This window comes from Orussus abietinus, unplaced genomic scaffold (assembly GCF_000612105.2).
Source record: "Orussus abietinus isolate OABI.00-Male unplaced genomic scaffold, Oabi_2.0 scaffold11, whole genome shotgun sequence".
Lineage (NCBI taxonomy): Eukaryota > Metazoa > Arthropoda > Insecta > Hymenoptera > Orussidae > Orussus > Orussus abietinus.
The window spans coordinates 1,404,521-1,423,888 of record NW_019396016.1 but is presented as its reverse complement, the minus strand read 5'-3'; the positions used below and the strand labels follow the sequence as shown (position 1 = coordinate 1,423,888).

The following is a 19,368-nucleotide window of genomic DNA, read 5'->3' as shown; positions in this document are numbered from 1 at the left end:
GATTTCTGGCCAGAGACGGACAATTAGCCGAGGCTAATTCGCTGTCAACCGTTCCTTTGTCGTTTCATCGGGGAAGGTCGAGCGGCAGGATATCGCGACGGTTATCACTACCTACCCTGATAAGAAGAAAAAAAAAAGAAAAAAAGTTGGCCGTCTCAAAGAAATATGCATTGATAATACTAAATCCTCCGATCAAGTACGTGCAATGAAATTGCAGGATGAGTAATGAAAATGTAAACTTTTGTCGAAATTTTATGACCTACGGTTTTCTCGCTTATTTTCATTTTACTACGTACGTAGTATCAGGAAATGGTGTAACGACTAAAGTCAAGAGATAGCGACAAGGCGATATCGCTGGTAGTCGAATGTAGCGGTCGTTATCAGGTATCCGATCTAAATTAGTCGAGACATTAGGCGGGCCCATTTTCGAAATCGAGGAGCTATCTTCGAGTGATAATTACCGGTCTCTTTGGCGGCGCTCGAAGACAATTGACTCGTCGAGTCAAAGTCGTCCTCGAAATTTGACGACTGATTTCTATTTTCGAAACGACCGGTCTCTCCTAGGGAGAAGGAACCGCTAAGCGCTTCCGAAACGGCAGTTCTTCTGAATATTCATTTCCGGCCGAAAGGTACTCATCTCTCGGTGGGCGGGAATGTTATTTAAATATTTGCACGGGAATTTGCGATACGGCTTTCTAAATTTACTCGGGAGACGCATCGGCTCCTTTTTTCGGTCTTCACCGTTATTTCCTCTTTCTTGGAGACACCAGAAGTCTCGCGCGATTCGCACCTTTTCTCAAAAATGGCGAAGGAACATTTTCATCGCTCCGATTCCGTCCAGGAAGGAACAATGTCCGCGCTCGATTCAGTAATGACGGGCAGTTGAAAAAGCACATCGCAGTGGTCTGGTTGGAATGCCGACAAGGGATTCGTCGAAAAAACTCTGGCTCGAGGAAAGTTCGGAATCAGCTTGCAAGCTCCACGCGACATTCCATGGTTTCCTTTGAAGACGAAGTAATGCCGGTCATGGTAATGGGCGAGACTTTACGTAGGAAAAAAAAATTAAAAAACTGAGCTCTTTGAATTCTCCTCTTTACGAGTTATTAGGGAAGCTTTAATAGAGGTATTTTTACATTCCAGAACACGAACGTGGACGACGGAGGATTCATGAACGACCTGCCTCTTCTGAAAAGTGAGTACTCACACGCATCATCCTTATCATAATTATTTATACGAACTCCTAATTTAAAAGATAAGGTTAAATCGAAATTACTTAAAAATTGTTATACAAATTTTTTTTTCAATTTGAGAACACGAGCCACGGTGCGAAAATTCTTATTTTCTGTGCGGCTGCAGAAGTGTTGAGAAATTCTTTTCTTTATCAGGGCTTCGACGTTCAATTGTTTAAAAAGATCGTGACTTTTACATATTATACAAAAATCAGCGGTTCCTGGCCGATATTATCCGTTCCTGTCCGGCGTTGAAAAATCTGCTTTCAAAAAGTGCCCACGTGCGAGTCGCTCTCTCTCTCTCGCCCGACACCTTTGGTAGTCGAGCGGTGTCGAGTGTCAAAAGTCTACCACAGTGTGCCGGATTACCCACCTATTACCCCACAATGGAGTGGCTCTGATTTCGAAGCGCACCTTGGCACCCTCCGTCAGGGTCTTCGGTACCTCGAGCCATGTGTCATTGTGCTCCACATGCCTATCTATGGCGTTTCGCCACGCCTAGAATTTAGGCTAATAATCCCCGGGGCCGTTTCGAGAAGCCCCCCGTTCGCTAAAACGCGCCCCTTAAATTAGCAGACAGGAGCAGCCCTTTTTACCTCGTTTAAGATTTTTTTAATATTTTTTTTTCTCGATGAAATCCTCCTCACGGAAGATCGCCTACGCCAGAGGGGAGCTTTATTTCGGAGGTTCCCAAAGAAATATAGATTATATGGTGTCGCGACGTTACATGGGATCTCATGGGGGATGCAGGATGCACCCAACATCGGGAACACAGCCGAACGTGTAGGCGATTCATATCCCCGTGATATGTGTAGTGTTATCTCTCGTTATCCTGCTGAGCTCGCGGCAAGGCACGTCGAGATGGGATGCTGGGCATCGGAGATGAGATATGTTAATGCATGCCAAAAGTCGGTGTTCCCTCCCTCTTACACGCGTCAGCGAGGCTTACGACGTGTCGGGGATTGCTGGACTCGCGGGGTACAAAATTATCGACACCGCCGATTACACGTATCGAGGCTGTTCCTCTTGTCGGCGGACGCCAAAGACCGTCCCCTGTGTCGCGATTTTAACGACGCGGCTCGTAAATGTTTATACAGTGTTAAGGATACGCTTTGTAACGCCCTCGTGTCCGAAAGAAACGCTCAAAGCGCTCGCAAATCATTATAATAAGGCCCCGCCTAACAATCCCGCGTTTCCCTCTTCGTGCTCAATTTTAACAAAGGGGCGTGAAACACTTTAGAGGTGTTCCGAGCGAATCCGGAAAATCGTGGTCGTTATCGAGGTAATAACCACGTATAAATTCCGGGGGGAACTCGAAGAACCGCGGGTCCGATTTTCCGTTCAATGGTTCTCTCGATCTCGGCCAGTGTACTGAGAATTCATTAATTGGACCAAAGAAATATTTTAATTCCAGGAATAATTATTTCACTCAGATTGTCATAGTTCCGAATAGATGTAGCGTCCGATTTATTCCAGTTCATTTGAGTTAAATAATTATTCATTGAATTACCAGAATATTCCTTTTGAATTGTTTCAACGGGAATGTCGGTCATTTATTTTTTGTATTTATTTTCTCTTTAACAGAAAAATCGTTGACGTAAAAATTCCGTTTCTTTGATTTTCTCTGTCTTCCTCCCGCTGACGGGCAAATTCAGCAGCGGAGGTCGGCAAAGAGCGCTCGGAAGCTCTCACAATGGCGCAAAACTAGAAATGCTATAGAATTACCGATATGTAGTTGCGGCGCATTGTACGAGGCGCAAAGCGAGAAGGAAAGAGAGAGAGGGAGGAAAGGTGAGAGCCCGTGCCCCAGGGCGGATCGGATTTCGTATTGTCATTGTAATTTTTTGGCGGGGTGCAGTTTTAGGGCGGGCCTCACCGCAGGGGTATTACCTACAGATGGCTGTTTGTTCGAGTGTCACCAAAGGTTATTATATGCCTCGTTACTCGCTCTCTGACGGCTTATTTGGACGTTTCCTCGAGGTCCTTTCTTCGCTTTTTCACCGGGACTCGCAACCGTCGGGTCCTCTGGCTCGAACTCGGACTTCCTCGGGGTGGTAGCCACCCCTAGAGCACCGACCGGTTATCCCTCTTCCCGCGATAATCGAAGTCGCTTTCGACTTTGATCCTCTCTCGAGGGCTCTCCAGGAGATCTCTGGACCGACGCCGCGACGCGTCGCGTCTCGCGTGACAAATCGGCGTGACGCATCGACGTCGTGGTGGCGATTCGCCTTGCGGATCCACCAAACGCGCGGCACGTCCGATCGGCAAGAAACCACCGGTAGCATGCCTCTTCCCGGACAACCGGTTATGCAATTACGATTTCTTACGATTTTTACCATTTTGCCGTTTTCGCCGCGCTGCTTTCTCCGCGCGTTTTCGTGCTCGGTCCCGTTGCGTCCCGGAGTCGCGCCATCCCCAGGGGATATTCACTCGGAAATCGAGGAAAATCATTTCCTTCCTTGAAGACCGATTGCCTTTGATTTCAAATGACAAACAACCTATGCCATTGGAGGAAAGTTTTATATTTTGACGTTTTGACATGTATATGGAAGGACCCTTTCGTGTCGCCTTAAAATTGTTTTGGGAATTTCCAACGATTTCCCAGTGATTTTTTTCTCGCGATTTCCAGCTGATTTCGAGAGTTAAAATTTTTGATTTCTTGAGTGAGTACCCTTTCGCAGCATATCCGAGTCGAGTCTCTTCTTCGTTCTTCCGTGCTCATCTCGAAGGAGACGGGGAGTAAAAATCGGGATTCTCGAGAGGAGAGTGGCTCGAAAGTCGGGGATGAGATCCTATCGATCGGAAGTCGTCCGGAGGATCGCCGAGGATGACAAAGGCATACCGACCGGCGACAAAGGCGGAGATGGAAAGAAGCGCCGGGATGGGAAAACGATAGGGTAACTCGGCGGGCACGGTAGCAGATGCTATCGAGGCTCCGCACGTCCGTCGTACGTAACCTCGCCTCGGGACGAGGTATATTTTCGAGGAGTCCTGGCACTGCCGGACTATCCTGCCGGTCATCTAGGAACGCCAGCTATGCGAGGACCGCCGCCTCTATCGGAGTTCGAAGGATTCCGTCCGCCAGGACGAGACTCGAATCAGTTCCCGGTTTCCCTCCACAGGTGGAAGAGGCGTCCTTAAGGTGAACCGAAAGAGTCATTCCATACATTTAAAACGTAAAAATATTCATATTCATACAATGCCCCGATCATTACAAAATTATTCGGTGCATTCAGTTTGGAGGAGTGTTTGATAAATATTTGGACTTTTTGGTATACATATTTATGACGCTTTCGTAACACCTTAAGGCACCTGGCTTTACGGTCGGTCGCATCGCCGAATCTTAACGTCATATCGAATTTTTTTTCAATTTTATCGACCGTTCTTGGCATTTCGCGTCCGTCAGGACTCTTGGCGTTTCTGCGAGGACGATCGGCTTCCGATCGATGCAGACGTCAAACGCGGCGACCGCGTCTCGACGCTCGATTTCGGAGCGATGGGTGCACGGGAGGCCGTCGACGGCGATGCGCTCGTATAACAAGCGGGACGCTCTCGGCGATCCATAAATCTCCGGCGTTTTATGTTCCCCGCGATCGACGGGTCTCTTCGGTATTCCACGGCGGCGTCGGCGCGGACGTTTTCCTTTCTGCTGCCAGCCGATAATGGCTCCTCGCGATACTCCGATAGGTGCAGACTCGGTCTTCGGGAGTGCATGCGCGACGATACCCTATTCTCCCCTCTGCATAGGTAGATCGCGCCGCGAGATCCGACACTATTTTCCCGGAGTCCGTTTAATTTATGCGCCATTGTGCGACTTGACGAGTGCGAGACGAAGTGGAAGATCGACCCCACGGTCGGGTTTCGATTAATCCCGCCGATTTCCGGTATAAACGGCGAATCTTTCCGCGACGATGGGTGGGACGATCCATCCCGGTCGAAAAGACGCTCGGCGCAGAATGTTCTTGGCGGCGTCGCCGCGTGCGTTTCCGCCAAATAAGGGGCTTCGACGAGTTTTTCCAGCCAATCAGCCCGTACTCGGCAATTACACGAGCCACGGCCGGTTGATTGGCGTCGTGTGGCCGGCATTAGAAATAATGAATCATTCGAGCCGGGCCCGGAACCGCTCTCGCCATGTTAATGGCTTTTTTGTCGCTTATTCCAAGCGAGCTCCCACCAAATTCGAGAGCGATTCCCCGCCATATCTGGGAGAGGTCCGTCCCGCGCCGAGATGTTCTCCCTTCCTAAAGGGGAGGAAAGAAACGTTTAGAGTCCAGAGGGAAACCCTTTACGATCTCACCCTAGTGCCAGGAAGGAACCTTCGCGACCCTCCCCATCTAGTTTTGAAATTGCATTAATTTTGCCTAACGAGCGTGCCGGAGAAGTCCTCCAGGAGAGCCGACCCTTCTGGAGTCACGGGCAGGAAAAACAATTTCTCGCTTCAATATCCTCGGCGCGTGCGCACGCACGCACAATTTCCTGGGCAATCAACGCGCCGGAAGCGAACCAATCGGCTCGGGGCGCGACTGCACTTATTTCGGGCCCTTCGATTGGCCGGGCACCCCTGGGCGCGCGACTGCACCGTCGCGACGCCCAAGGAGGCGACTGCGACCCGGGGGCTCTCGGCCCTCCAGACATTGGTCCTCGTTAATCCCATTAGAGCTGATTTTCGAACGTTAGTCGGCCGCGCGACAATGGGAACGCCCGCCCGGAATCGACAATGGGGTCGCTCCGGCAAAATGGAGCTCCCGCCACGACGTGGACGTCGCCAAAGTCGGCCAATCCCGGGCCGAGGCGTCGCTCGGTTGAACCCATTCGGACCTGCCAGTGCAGATGGCGGATGAATGGGCGTCCATGTAACGTCGTTGTAAGAAAGTTGCAATATATTTTTTTTATTGTCCCTATCGCGATACGGACTACGCAATGCCCCCTCAAGGCGATACGAAAGGGTCATTCTATGTATATTAAAATGTCGAAATATTTGTGAAACTTTTCTCCAAACTGGGTTTACAAATATTTTGACATTTTAATATACACGGAATGACCCTTACATTTATATTCATTTATTCCTTATGCGCGTCGCAGAGGTCATCATCTTTTTTTTTTCTTTTTTCATTCCCCGCGGTGATTTCTCCATGGAGCTCGATTTCTCACGGGCACCGGCATCGTATTTCATTTCCACCGGGTAGTAATTATAAAAACATGAAGATTATTCGGAGACCACGTTTCCGGGCCGGCGATGAATTTTTAAGTGCATTTCTAACCTGGCCTTTGGGAGCGCGTCGCGTCTATTTCGCAACGCGTCCTGTCGGACGCGACAAGATCGAGGCGGGCCTCCATCTTGCGGCCGAGATAGATGCCTCGGAGATAATGTCGGCGGGATGAAAAATCAAGGAAAAAGAAAGGGCCAGCCACACGTGAAAGTAACTGGACCGGCGTGCGTGGCTCTCTTCATTCTTGGTTTCGTAAGCGCGCCTCGCCGCGTATATTATCCCAGCGGCGCGCCGCTAATTAATGGACCCTCGGACGCGATGCGGAGTAACCGGTGACTATTCCCGACGCCATCTTGCGGCTCCGATCTTCTGAATGAGGACGGAATGAAGATCTCAATGGCCGTGGGGAGGGGAGAAGAGGACCGGCGGGAATACGGCGGTTAAGCTCGGGCATTAAATTTATTGTAAACGGACCGGCCGCCATCTTGGCGAAGAAGAACCTGCCGCGGCGAGGAGAGAGAAAAAAGTCGAAAACCTCCTTTACGAGAAAGAAACGGACGAAATAAAAACCAAGGAACTTCGGAGGTTCGGCTACCCTGAAAAAAATAAGAAAGAATGTTCATTCAACCTGAGAAATATTCCTTTGAACGGTACCAATGAATCGCTTAATAAATTCAAATAATATATTATTCTTCGAATTAAATCTATATTTCTTTGGTACAATGAATTTTTCTTCTCGGGGTATCGGAGTCGACGGAGGAGCCCATAGAACTGGTGGAAGGGTTATTAAAATGCACGCGTATTAATGGTGCCGGCAAGAGTACCGTCGAGACCTCCCCATCGGGTCCGCGATTTATTATCTCGATTAACCTGGTTTACTCCTCTTAACTCACCACTCCGGGGGAATTAATTAAGCATCCGGCCGATCGATTGCGGATCTCGTAATCCGATAGTTTATCGCAGCTGCGACAAACGGCGGGGCGAATTCTGGAAAGTCGCGGAGAGAGAAGGAGTCCACCAACGGAGGCGGCTCCTCTCCGGGCTGGAAAGAGCCGATAATCGGGAACTAATTGGCGGCGGGGAAATTGCGCGGACAGGGATAAACGCTCGTTTAATTTCCCTACTTATTCAATTTATCTCGTGGGTTTTCGCGGGGCTCCGCCGCTCGCGGGTTTGCGCAACAATCGTTATTGCGCGTACGTTTACAGCGCGGACGGCGTGCCCTTCGAGCAAACGGTACATACCCGAGCGTTATAACTTTCACGATAATTGCGGGTAAAAAGCGGCACGTCGGCACGTCGGGCCGGGCCTCCAGAAATCCAAAGACCGGCATCGGCTCTTTTTAGCCGGCCGAAAGACATTACCCGCAATTTCGATTGCAACACGAGCGCCGACCCTGTCGCGGAGATTTATTCACGCGGAAGGGGAGTTCGACGGAAGTGAATAAATTCTTTGTTGATTAAAGGAAAATATGCAAGGCGCCTCGGACCTCGCGAACAAGAAGTAGGTGGTAATCTCCGTTTAAGTTTCAAGAAAAATATCCAACGCGGACTTGATTCCAAATTGTGGTTTCAAAATTACGTATAATTTCTCTTCGCAAGTAAATGACCGTTTCTTGCAATCGCATATGATTCAGGCAACGGGTTATATTTTCTTCAGTCTACTAATCTTTTTTTCTCTGGGTATTTGGATCGGCACTTGGCGATTGGTCAACTTAAACCAGTGTAGTTTTGAAACTACAATTCGGATTAGGGTTTGCGTTGGATATTCTTTTTCGGAATTAAATCGAGATTATTGTCATTTCTTGTTTGCGAGGTCTGGTACACTCGGTATGGGATTACGAGAAAGGGTGAGAGGGTCCCAAGTTGGGTGAACGAGCCCAGATATTCCAGTGCACCCGGACGTCTATATTATTCATGATTTATCGTCTTCAGTTCGAGACGCGTCGATCTTATAAGTATATAAGTATGAAATTTCTAGCCGACCCAGTTGTCCGGATTTCCTCGAGCCTCTCCGTGATTTATCGTTACGTCTTCATCGAGCAGGTCGAAATCCAGGGAGCTGGCACTTCTTTCCCGCATTTCTTCGAGCCGACTCGGCGCAGCCATGAAATGCCGTGTGCCGATCGTTAGGGCCCGTTTTTACGAGGCTTGCATAACTCATGTGAACCAAATGCACTCTGGAAAATCTGTCGCGCTCATTAGGTACCTTTCTACGTTGACGCACTTTCCCTCGAAACGCGTTTCGACGTAGGCATATGTAACGGCCGGGATCCAGGTATTAAGTGATACGCACCCCGTACGCAATGCGAACACGCAGGCGCAACTATCTACGGCAAATCGCGCGCGAAATGAAACCACTCGCCTCCTCTCTCTCTCTCGTCTCCGGAGCAGGTTTTCTCGAGCCGGTGATTCGTCCACCGAGAAGCCGATCCGGGATAATTAATTTCAGAATCAGGGGACTTCCGCGAGATGGTCTTTCGCCCCCTTTCCGGTGCGTTTCGCGGTTTTTGCGACCTATGATTACCGATTCCGCGCGATCGTTTCCTGCCAAGACGCGGTCGTCAAGATTTCATCGGTTCGTCGACTCGCGGAGAATGTCCTAACGTCGGTGCCCCCCTTGGGAGGTTGCCTCCACCTTGAAGTTTAAAAATGAAATTCGGCTTTTCTCCCACGACCTCTCTCGGTGAGCTCTTTTTGCGAGCAATTTTGGGGCTCTTTTATGGGAAGAGGAGGGCCATTTCTCCGCACTTTCGAGGGCGCACTGAGTTGCGAAATGAGAGGGCAACCTCTCGGTGCTTTCCTCCGGAACGGAATGGAATTTGCCTTTTAATTCTTTCGGCTCGGATACCGGCCACGGGGAGGACCGGCTCGGGTGCAGTTAAACGGCCGTTGCACGGTGCAGTCGAGGCGCAAGCTCCCGCTCTCGAAACCTGGCCATAACGCACGAGTTTCTTCCGATCGTTAAGCGAGCTGCGTTTTCTCGGGCCTCGCTCCCGCGTGTCGGATCTGCCCATTCTTCCGGCTGCTTTTGCGCGATCGTTCCCAAGGGCGTTACTAATTTTTAACGCGATCCCCGCGCGCCTCTTTTTCGCCCCGCTTGTTACTTTGTCCCATTACCCTTCGCCTATTATTTGCCATGGCTTCTGTACCGCCCGCCGACATTCAAGGTACACGTTTTTCATCGACAATATGTAGGTGTACGTAATATACGCAACCCGGTCGTATACCTTATCGCGACCTTCGCTAGGAGGTGGTGCGCGAACAAGTGCACGTTGCACCTCGCGACGAAATAAATTGTATCCGCGAAATCTTCCCTTGGACGATTATACTTGGACGGTAATTGAGGGGGATGTTATTAATTATTTAAATGGGGCTCTTCCGTTATATCGGCCCTCGCGGTCTCTTCTTCTCGACGGTTGTCTTTCCTCCGCGTTTCCTTATCTTGCTCGTTTTGCCGCAGTCGCGTGTAGGCTGCGCTAATTGCGGCAACCAGTCTCCCTGGAAGTAGGGGAGTATCGCTGAATGACGAGGTAGCGCCCCGTACATCCCGTACTTCGAGGTCTGTTATTACATGCGCACAGGTTTGGTAGCGCTCGCCATGCTTCATCGTCTTTACTGCTCCTGCACTTCCTCTGCAGCTGGATGCAGTCCAAAGTGTCCCCTTCTGCGTAGATGCCGAGACAATGGCTCCGTTCCCCTAGAATAGCAAAATCCTTCCGAAACGAAAATGATGTACGCGATGCGGTGTACAAATTCCGGGAAATCCTGGAAAAGAAAAGACTCCTCAAAAACGGGACCCGGAAATGCGGTTTTTAGAGTTCCCCGTAGTACTCTATATTTCCGACGCCGTGGGGAAATTTTTTAATTCCAGATTTTTTTTATTTCGAAGAGTAAACGCTGGCTTGTCGGAGGTTTATTTTATGGGAGGCTTAGATTTCGCGTCTTCTGGCTGCGAGGTCACCGCTTTCATTGATGCAACTCTCGCGATGCTCCTCTTGGCTCGGCCATTTCCGCTGGAATGAAAATTATAGCGGCTTGCCCGGCAATCACTATTAGTCGGTGCTCCCGTGCCGCTACCGGTCGCCAAGAGCGAGGATGCACACGAACACGCAAGATCACGCGCGTGCACGTGGAAAACGTATTTTTCCGTCGACAGCGAAGATCCATTCACGAGAGGAAGGTGTCCCAAGCGCCACCTCGTCCCCGAAGAGGAGTCCGCGAGCTAGGTCGCAGAAAATCTAAGAAAATCGAGGAAAATTGGATTTCCCTTCCGCGACTCGACAAATATTAAAGAAATTTATGCGCAAAGTCGCGGAGGATTTTCAAACCCGAGGCAATTGGAGGGAAATAATTCCGCGCCGTGTTTCGCAGCCGCAAAGGCAGTTTAGGTGATTAAGGTGGTCCGGCCATTTCGGCGTACACCGATCGATCAAATTGAGAGACAGGCGGTATCGGCGGCGGGAAATTATTTCTAAATTACGCCGTCAGCTTTGCCGCTTTCTCCGTAATATTCGCCATTACTCGGGCGGACCGAAAATCCACTATACGGCCGGTCGGAGGAGTATCTTCATTAAATTGGCCGGATCTCTCGGAGAGATCTCGCGCGAGGCACCCACCGGCAATGGCACGGAATTTTCGAAAGCGGGATACTTTTCGAGTCCTTACCTTTACCCGTCACGCAGCGGTGGACGTATAAATATCCCGCAATCCTCGATAAAGACCTCGCGGAAAAAGGCCGGGCGCTCGAATCGTTCAATTTGGCCGCGCCGAACAGTCGGCTCGATTTATCGCCGCCGAAGTGTTCAAACACCCTCGTAATTAATATTCCCGCACTCGTCAAGGAGTCACCTGTACGCCTCTCGTCCGGCCGGTCGTAACTCCGCGCGGGCAATTAACGTCGCAACTTTCGACACCGCGAGATCGTTGCACCTGACTCCGCGAGCTGGTCCCCTGGACGCACTCGCCGCAGCTAATTCAAAGGGGCCATCGGGCGCATAAATTACCCGAGCGCGAAACCCGAGCCCTCGGATCGCGCTAATTACTCGGCGGCTCTTTTGCCGGCGATCTTTAAACAATTAATCTCGGGGCGGTAACGAGGCGGCGAGCTCTCCTTCTTGCGCGGCCAAGATGGAGTCGTGACTCTTCGCGATGCTCAAGGAACCCAGTACCCGAGAATTACTCCGAAATGGGGATAAACGATATCTAAAGAGAGAGAAAAAAAAATCATTGAATGAAAGAAATATTTTGTTAATTCCAAGGACAATTTTTTCACTCGAATAAATTGTCACGATTCCGAATAAATGTTGCATCCAAATTATTACAGGCTATTCGAGTCACATAGTTATTCTTTAATTTAACAGTTTGATTTTTCCACCAAAAATTTTTTGTTTCAAGACCCAATAACCACGCGTTAAAATTTCAAATTGTTACCTTGAAAGAGCGAAGCAGGTCTTATTTTCATTAAGCAGGCTCAAAGAAGGGCTAAAATTTCGACTCGGGGAAGCGTATAAAAAATTGTCGACGATGCACTTCGCCTCGGCGAAACGTTTCCCTGGCACGAAACGAAAGCGAAACCGGCTGGCCATTTATTATACGGATCTCGGGGGTAATATCGAGGGGGTTATCTCCCGGCGAATCCTCGGAGGCGTGTTTCGCGCGTTAAGTTCTCACTATGGCGCTCGAAACGATGCATCTAGTCCCGGGCTAGTGACAAATCGTCCTGCGGGGACTTCCTAGATGGTATCTCTCCGCTCGCTCCGAGGAGGGTGCCGGGAGGTCAGGGTGCTGACTGAAGTGGCATCGGATAAAACTAAAGGGACGATTTACTTTGACTCGGCCCGGCCGAACAAGCATCTCCGCGGTCCTCGGGAAATTTGTCTCTCGCGGCCTCGCGAACCAGGGAATTAAGGACGAGCCGGTCCTCCATTAATCAGGCGTATCTTCTTAATGGAGGACCCTGCCCGACCCCAGGTGAGCGCAGGTAACCGGCACCTGCTGGCACCTGGAAGAAGATCGCGAAAGATCCTGACCGAAACTCAGGAAAGGGTAGGAACTCGCGGGAAAATATTTCTAGTAGAAAATTTTCCGAACGACATTTCCGATCCTGGGACGGGATCCTTTCGACGCGTCCGTGGATTCCGATAATGGCGCGACGTCTTACTCAGGCGAGGATTTACTTTGTTTTTTCCCTCCTTGGAGGTATAACTTACTATGAGACAGCTATTTCACATGGTAGCCTCGACACACATCGAGTACCTTGTCGCGGTTTAACAGTTTAAGAGTCCTGCTCGTACCGAGTACGGCGTATTCCCGATAGTTAAGGATCGACTTTTAAACCTCCCGTCGACTCGAGACCTCCCTGGGAAATCGCCGAGGAAAGTCGACGTCGCGTGATTCGGTCGCATTCGGGGAGCTTTCGGCTCGCATTCAGACCGGAGTCACGCAATTGACAAAATGAAGAAGCCACTCTCCCTCGGGATGAGTAATCGCGTTTCACACGCACCTTACTTATCGCGACAATGATTTTTGCGCCGATCGCTTGTTGCCTTTTTTTTCTTCTTTTCCTCCGATTTTTTTTTCACCGTCATTTCCATAACCGGGATCGCCGCTCAAGAGGCGAGGATTATCGGCGAGTTATCGAATAGAAAAACAGATCGGACGTCGTTGTGTCAATGGATGTTTCAAGTCGGGTGCTGCCGTTAATCCGCTAATCCCGTCGAGGAGTCGACGATTAAGATCGAATCGGATCCGTTTTCGAGCTAAACGTCGAATCCCGGTCGGATAGGCTCGGCCGGTAAACGAAGTGCTAATGGCTCCCTTATCGATTTACCCTGGGGATTCAATTATTGACCCCGTAATTGACATGGAAACCGGATCGCTATCGATATCCCGGAGAAGTCTCGGCGGCGCGGAATCGAAGGAAAGCGTCGCGTCGGTGTCCTTTCAGCGTATGCAAATACGCGCCTCCGCCACGTAATACGTGCACGCGTACTCGGGTAATTCATTTGCTTTAATCGCGAACCAGTGCTCGACGCATTAATATTCCGACATAAATAACAAGTATCCGCCTCGATGTTACCGCTCTATCCTCTCGGTTCTAAGGACACGTAAGAAGAAAATTAATGATTTCCAATAGTCACCGCAGCGGCTCGGGAAACAGACGCTCGAACTCCATTGGCCATTTTTTTCCCTCATTTTTCTTCTTATCACTTTTTAAATAAGACATACCGATATCGAAGGCTCGATTCCACATCCCGGGCAGGTTAAATAAACAAGATGCGAAGATGGGATTTCCTAGTTCGAAGCTGGGAGCAAGTGATCGATATCGATGGCTGGCCGACACGTTTCGTAATCCTCCGATAGAAAGTTATGACGGCCGATAGTAATTACACACTCGGTGCGCTCAATATCTGGCCTAGCTATTAAGAGTGCGTGAGGCATCATTTATTAGCGTTATGTAAATTAATACGCTCCTCCACGTGCTCGGTATGATTGAGATGGCGAAGACTCGCATCCGGAAAGCGAGAGATCCGATCCTGGATACGCCGCGAGTTGCATCTCTGCATTGCCCTGCAGTTTTGCAACTTTTGATGCCCCGTAATCGCTTTATCACGTTTATCAATTACTGCGGTGCGCCGACGGGGGATCCGACCGACGTGGATTAAAAGTCACTCGATCGATTTTTGCAATTTATCGCGCCCCGTGAAATTTCAATTAGCTCTTGCTAATGGCCGCGATTAATCTGGGAAAGTAATGATTTTAGGCCGTTTCGACGTTGATTGCTGAAATCGGGGCTCGGTTCGCACGTTCGGTTTGCACCTCGGTGGCTCATGTAGGTGCCCGTTATGGGACTCTGTTGCTTCCTCGGGTGCACCATAATTTATGGCTATCGAGCAACCCGTCTTGGCCTATTTAGTCCGAGGAGAAATTTATTGCCTTTTCGCGTCGACCCTTTCCTCCACCGATCGGTCCGAACTTTTCGAAAGTGCCGGCTTCCCGAGATAATTGATTTATCATCGAGCTCCTCTCCGTCCCTAATGATGCTGCTTCGAAAAGTCCCCACCTGTAATTTTCCCGATTTTTAAATCGAGCCTATATAGCGTTATTTAATGAAACGGGGAAAGGTGAATTTTAAACCTTTTGTAGATACTTTCCATCCCGAGATCGCAAACGCGGCCGAATTAACCCCGCTCGGCCTCGATTAAAGAGATGAACTTTCCCGGCGATGTGCAGCATCCAATAACGTAACCACCCTCGGGATCGTTAGGTTCCTCAGGGTAGTTCTTCCCTCGCCGACCTCGCCTGATCGATAACGAAGAGTTTTAAGTTGACCATGGCTTTGCTGCTCGCGTAATAACGCGCTTTGACCAACCCTCCGATATTAAGCATTCCTGGGCAACGATGCAATAACGCGAGCCATCGATGCAAAGGAACGAAAATTTCGATAAGAGCGTCGTCGTACGTTGAATTTAAAACATGCCGAAGATATTACCCGGAGTTATGCGCCCCAACGGACGGGAGTATCCATTGGCCAGTCTGGAGATGTTCGATGCACCCTGATCATTTTTAAATTTAACCCCTTATACTGATCATTTTTAAATTTAACCCCTTATACTGATCATTTTTAAATTTAACCCCTTATACTGGAATTACGTGTTACGTCCCGCGTTCTTTACTTCTAAAGTGAGAATTACGTGCTATGCCCACAGACTGTTTATAGTACCTGAAATACGAGTTTGAGATGGGCATCCGCCAATTAATATCCAGAGCAAGAGGTTAAGTAAACCCTTTTCCCATCGGGGAAAAATTCCACCATCGACGCACCGACTAGGGAGAAAAAGCCGGTTATAAATATTAGATTAATTAATAGATTTTTGCGGAGCCCCGGGTAATGAAACCCGCCGACTCGGGCGTTTTATCAAGAGGTAATTAACACTGATTAAGACGGCATCGAGCATAATGATGCGGCGTATCTAGTCGCGTCCAAATATGGATATGCGTGAGCTCTCTCGCTCTCTAGGAGATCCTGGATCCTCGTTCTTGGTCCCTCTCGATCCAGGGAGATCCTAAAAGGCCAAGACGTGATTTCGACGCGTCACTTCCGCTAGAAAGATCATATCCCTCGCGAGATGTGGCGCTTTTCGATGGCGTATGTGCGTATGTCGGGGTCATCGAAAAGTGGGTCGCAGGAGACGATCGGTTCGGGTTTTTGTCGGCTCCACGTGTGTCCGATCTGGCCTAACCGATTCGCGCGATCACCGCCTCCGATCTCCCGGGTCCCGATTTGGGGCCGGGGAATTAATCGCGGACTTAATTAGACGGGAGAAAAAGATAATGGAAGCCGGCTCCGATAGATTTTTCAGAGGCGGGGTTGCTTTTCAACGGACTCGAAAAGTAGGGCTGCGAGTAAGGACGGCTTTTTGCCGAGCGATCGCGGCGCCATAAGCGTCCGTTCTGCTCGCTGGAAAGCCGTCTAACTCGATTCGCGTGGTCGGTCGATCTTTCATTTCGCGGGGGATTTTAAAACCCGCCCAGAGGAGCGGCAGGATGCGTGGCTTTGACGCCTCTCCCTGTAAATCCCGCCGCCATTGACGGAATCGCGTTAAATTGGCACCGAGATGCCAAGACGCGTCCCCCAAGTACCTTCCGAGAATCTAGGCTCATCGACTGCGATTCGGAGCGACGACTAACGACCCGTCATTAGCCCGTAACACGGGGAGGGACATTAATTGTTGCACCTCTCGGTTTTACCCGCTTTTACCCGCTATTATCCGCGACGGAAACGGGAGATTTGCCTCGAATTACGAACCGTTCGGCAACGCGCTACTCCACCGCTGACGTGATTACAGGGGGCTGGTACGGCCGATTACATTGATCAGTTAACACGAAACGTCGTCAAACTCTGCCAAGTGCAGTCACTTGGTACACCTTAAGGTGACACGAAAGGGTCATTCTATCTATAATCGCCTCTCGTTTCTCCTTGCAGACATGAAGCCATCGGAAAGGGGAGAGAAGACCATGCTGTCGGGAAACGCGCAGCCAACGGACTTGTTCTGTTCGGTTCCCGGGAGGTTATCTCTGTTATCGAGCACCAGCAAGTACAAAGTTACGGTGGCCGAGGTCCAACGACGGTTGTCGCCGCCGGAATGTCTAAACGCCAGCCTCCTTGGTGGAGTTTTGAGAAGGTGAGTCGCGATTAACGATCCCGAGGGCGAGCAGCGTTCTCCAAAATGGCGGCCGAAGAAGGACGCGCGCGACCAGGGGGACCGGAATCGCGTTAACGAGTTTTATCGCCGATTGTAGGTACGTGCTCGCAATTAAACGCGGGCAAATTCTTCGGGGTAATCGCATAATTGCAGGAAACTAACCGAACATGGGGAGCAGTCGGCAAAATGGCGGCGCAGATTATACCGGCATTCCGCCGAGCGAAGAACGCGGCGTCGCGATACGGATAAATAAATCAAAGCCATAGAAATGGCTGGATTAATCTTCAAAACCAAGTTAAGGCCGAAATAAATTGGACGAAGTAGTTCTTACTTGAGGCTAATGAGTCTAAAGCGCGAATGTCGAACATCTCGATGATGTTCTTCCAGGATTAATTTATGCCGAGCCAGGCGTGGGTGTCGCGCATAATTCGGACGTATTTTTGCAACTTTTGTTAATGGTTCGAACCCGAATCTTTCATTCGGAGTCTCGATCACGTAACGTTACTATGGAATACGTTTTCGCGTGCCGTAACCATTTATTTTGGTACGAGGTGGTCAACCTTGAGACGAGTCGTTCGGAGGTACTTCCAATATCGGCGGATGATTAATTATGCATCGAAAGCTACACGATTAGCCTACAACTCGGAGGATACCGAGCGAGAAATTTGTTTTCGAGGTAACGACGCAACCAGGACCGGATCCGATCTTTTCCGAAGGAACCAATAATTCAGGAATTATTCTAATCGATCGGCCGGCAAGCATCGGGATTTGGGTACATTAGCCATTTTGTAATTTGCGCGCGATAACGTCGGGAGGAATTACCATTAATTAACTGGAATTTTATTCCCCTTGCGCCGGGTCAGAGTGTAAGACCGGGGATAAAGATGTCTTGTAGGACATTACGTTATCTGAAAGGACGATGAGCGGTCATCGAGTCCTCCTACCCTGAGAAAAAAAATATCATTCAACCAAAGAAATATTTTGTTAACTCGAAGGATAATTTTATTTGCCTCTGATTAACTCGAATTAACTGCACGCAACGTTTATTCGGAATTATGACGATTTGTTTTAGTGAATTTATTCTTGGAGCTAACGAAATGTCGGGGACTATTCAAAGAAATATTTCGTTGGTTCAATGAATTTTTTTTTCTCGGTGTAGGAGACCATTTTGAGACGAAGAGAGCGCGATGCGCCCCGAAGAGGTTAGCCTTCGTCTCGTCCTAGAAATTCGACCAATGGATGCCCCTTCGCGTTTCTCTTATTATTTTCTCGAGTGTACTCGCCCGTAAGGATTTTTCTAAAAATAAGTGACATTTCTCCGTCCAAAGCGAATGTACGCGTGCAATAAGTGGAGACGCACTCGTCCTAATTGGCGCCTCGCAGAGGCGTTTTGCGAGCTCTCAAAAACCGCTTAGCGTAGGAGACTTAGCCTCGCGTAGGCGAAAAGTGGAATGCGCCAAGAAAGAGACGCTCAATGGGATGACAAACGACCGAAAGAGGCTCGAAATATTATAATTGGGAGAAAGGTCCCGTAGGTTCTGGGATCAGTCTCCTCATTTTTTTTTTTCCGAGAGTCGATTGCGCGCGCACTCGGTGCGATGACTTTTAACGTCATCGAGGACCGAACGCGTGTTAATCCTTTCACTCGTCGGACACGGATGAATCGAAAGTACGCAGACATACAGCCCTCCCTCACTTTACGTGGCACATTTTTTTTTTTCCCGCGAGTCCCTATTTTACGTGGTAAATTATAACACAATTTACGCGGTTTATTTATACGGCAGAATTTAATTACGGGATTTTCATTCGCGAACGAATCCACGTGGAATCGATAGTCCTGGGACCTTTCTCACGGCTTCGAGGAATCGGCTGCATCCCGCAGGAAAAAAAAGTCCCCCTCGACTTACGACAATTTCCAAACGTATTTGGAACCGCCCGACAACGTTTCCGATAAACATCGATAATAACTCTGCACTTTGTTCGAAGCTGACGCAGGGGTGGGCGCGAAATTCGAAATTTGCATGCGGATTGTTAATAAGTCGAGCCCACGTAGCACCTCCCTGTCCGCCGACGCGAACACCTGCCTGATTTATCGCTTTCTTGGAAATGCTCCTCTTTATCTGATTCGCCGGTTTAACCCGGCCAGAAAACTATCTATTACGCAATGCTTTATCATTGCGCCCGAAGATAAATCACCGGCGAATATTGCCGGAGACCCGGCGCAAAACCGCATCCACTCTCCGGGCTGCGGCCGTAACTAATGTAAGTCCTGCCTCGCAACCATGAAACGACCGCCGATCGGAGGGGCGATCTGCCCCCGACTGGACAAGACCGAGGAATATCGTTAAGGTGAAGTGAAACCCCCTCAAATCGAATAAGACACTTTTTAAAAAGGTATTGGACCGAACGATTTCGCATAACTAGCGAGCACCTGAGAATTATCCCGACACATTAAAAGTTTGGATCTTCGAATAAAAATCTTTCACTTAGCCTAGACCAGAGCCAAATTTCTCGAGGTGTTCACCTGAATCATTGCCGCGTCTCAAAATTGTCTCTTTTCGAGAAAAGGAAGATTGATCTTCGGCGCGGTCCAAACTTCGGGATTTTGCAAAAGGGGGCAAAAAACCAGGGGGGAAGGCGACGGTATCGACTAACGACCCCGGAACAGAGGCAAACGAGTCGAGCAATCAAGAGCGAGATCCTGGGGCCGGCGATTTCCAGG

The 19,368-nt window shown here is 49.5% G+C and overlaps 1 protein-coding gene across 3 annotated transcripts in view; it reads left to right on the top strand.

The window, feature by feature from the left end:
* LOC105704127 (transcription factor AP-2-epsilon) overlaps window positions 1–19,368 on the top strand; it is a 66,282-nt gene that overhangs the window by 38,722 nt on the left and 8,192 nt on the right. For all 3 annotated transcript variants that reach the window (XM_012433084.1, XM_012433086.2, XM_023434681.1), the window contains exons 4-5: window positions 1,141–1,192; window positions 16,427–16,625. In XM_012433084.1, the coding sequence (XP_012288507.1) occupies window positions 1,141–1,192; window positions 16,427–16,625 (251 nt within the window). The remainder of the gene's footprint in view (window positions 1–1,140; window positions 1,193–16,426; window positions 16,626–19,368) is intronic.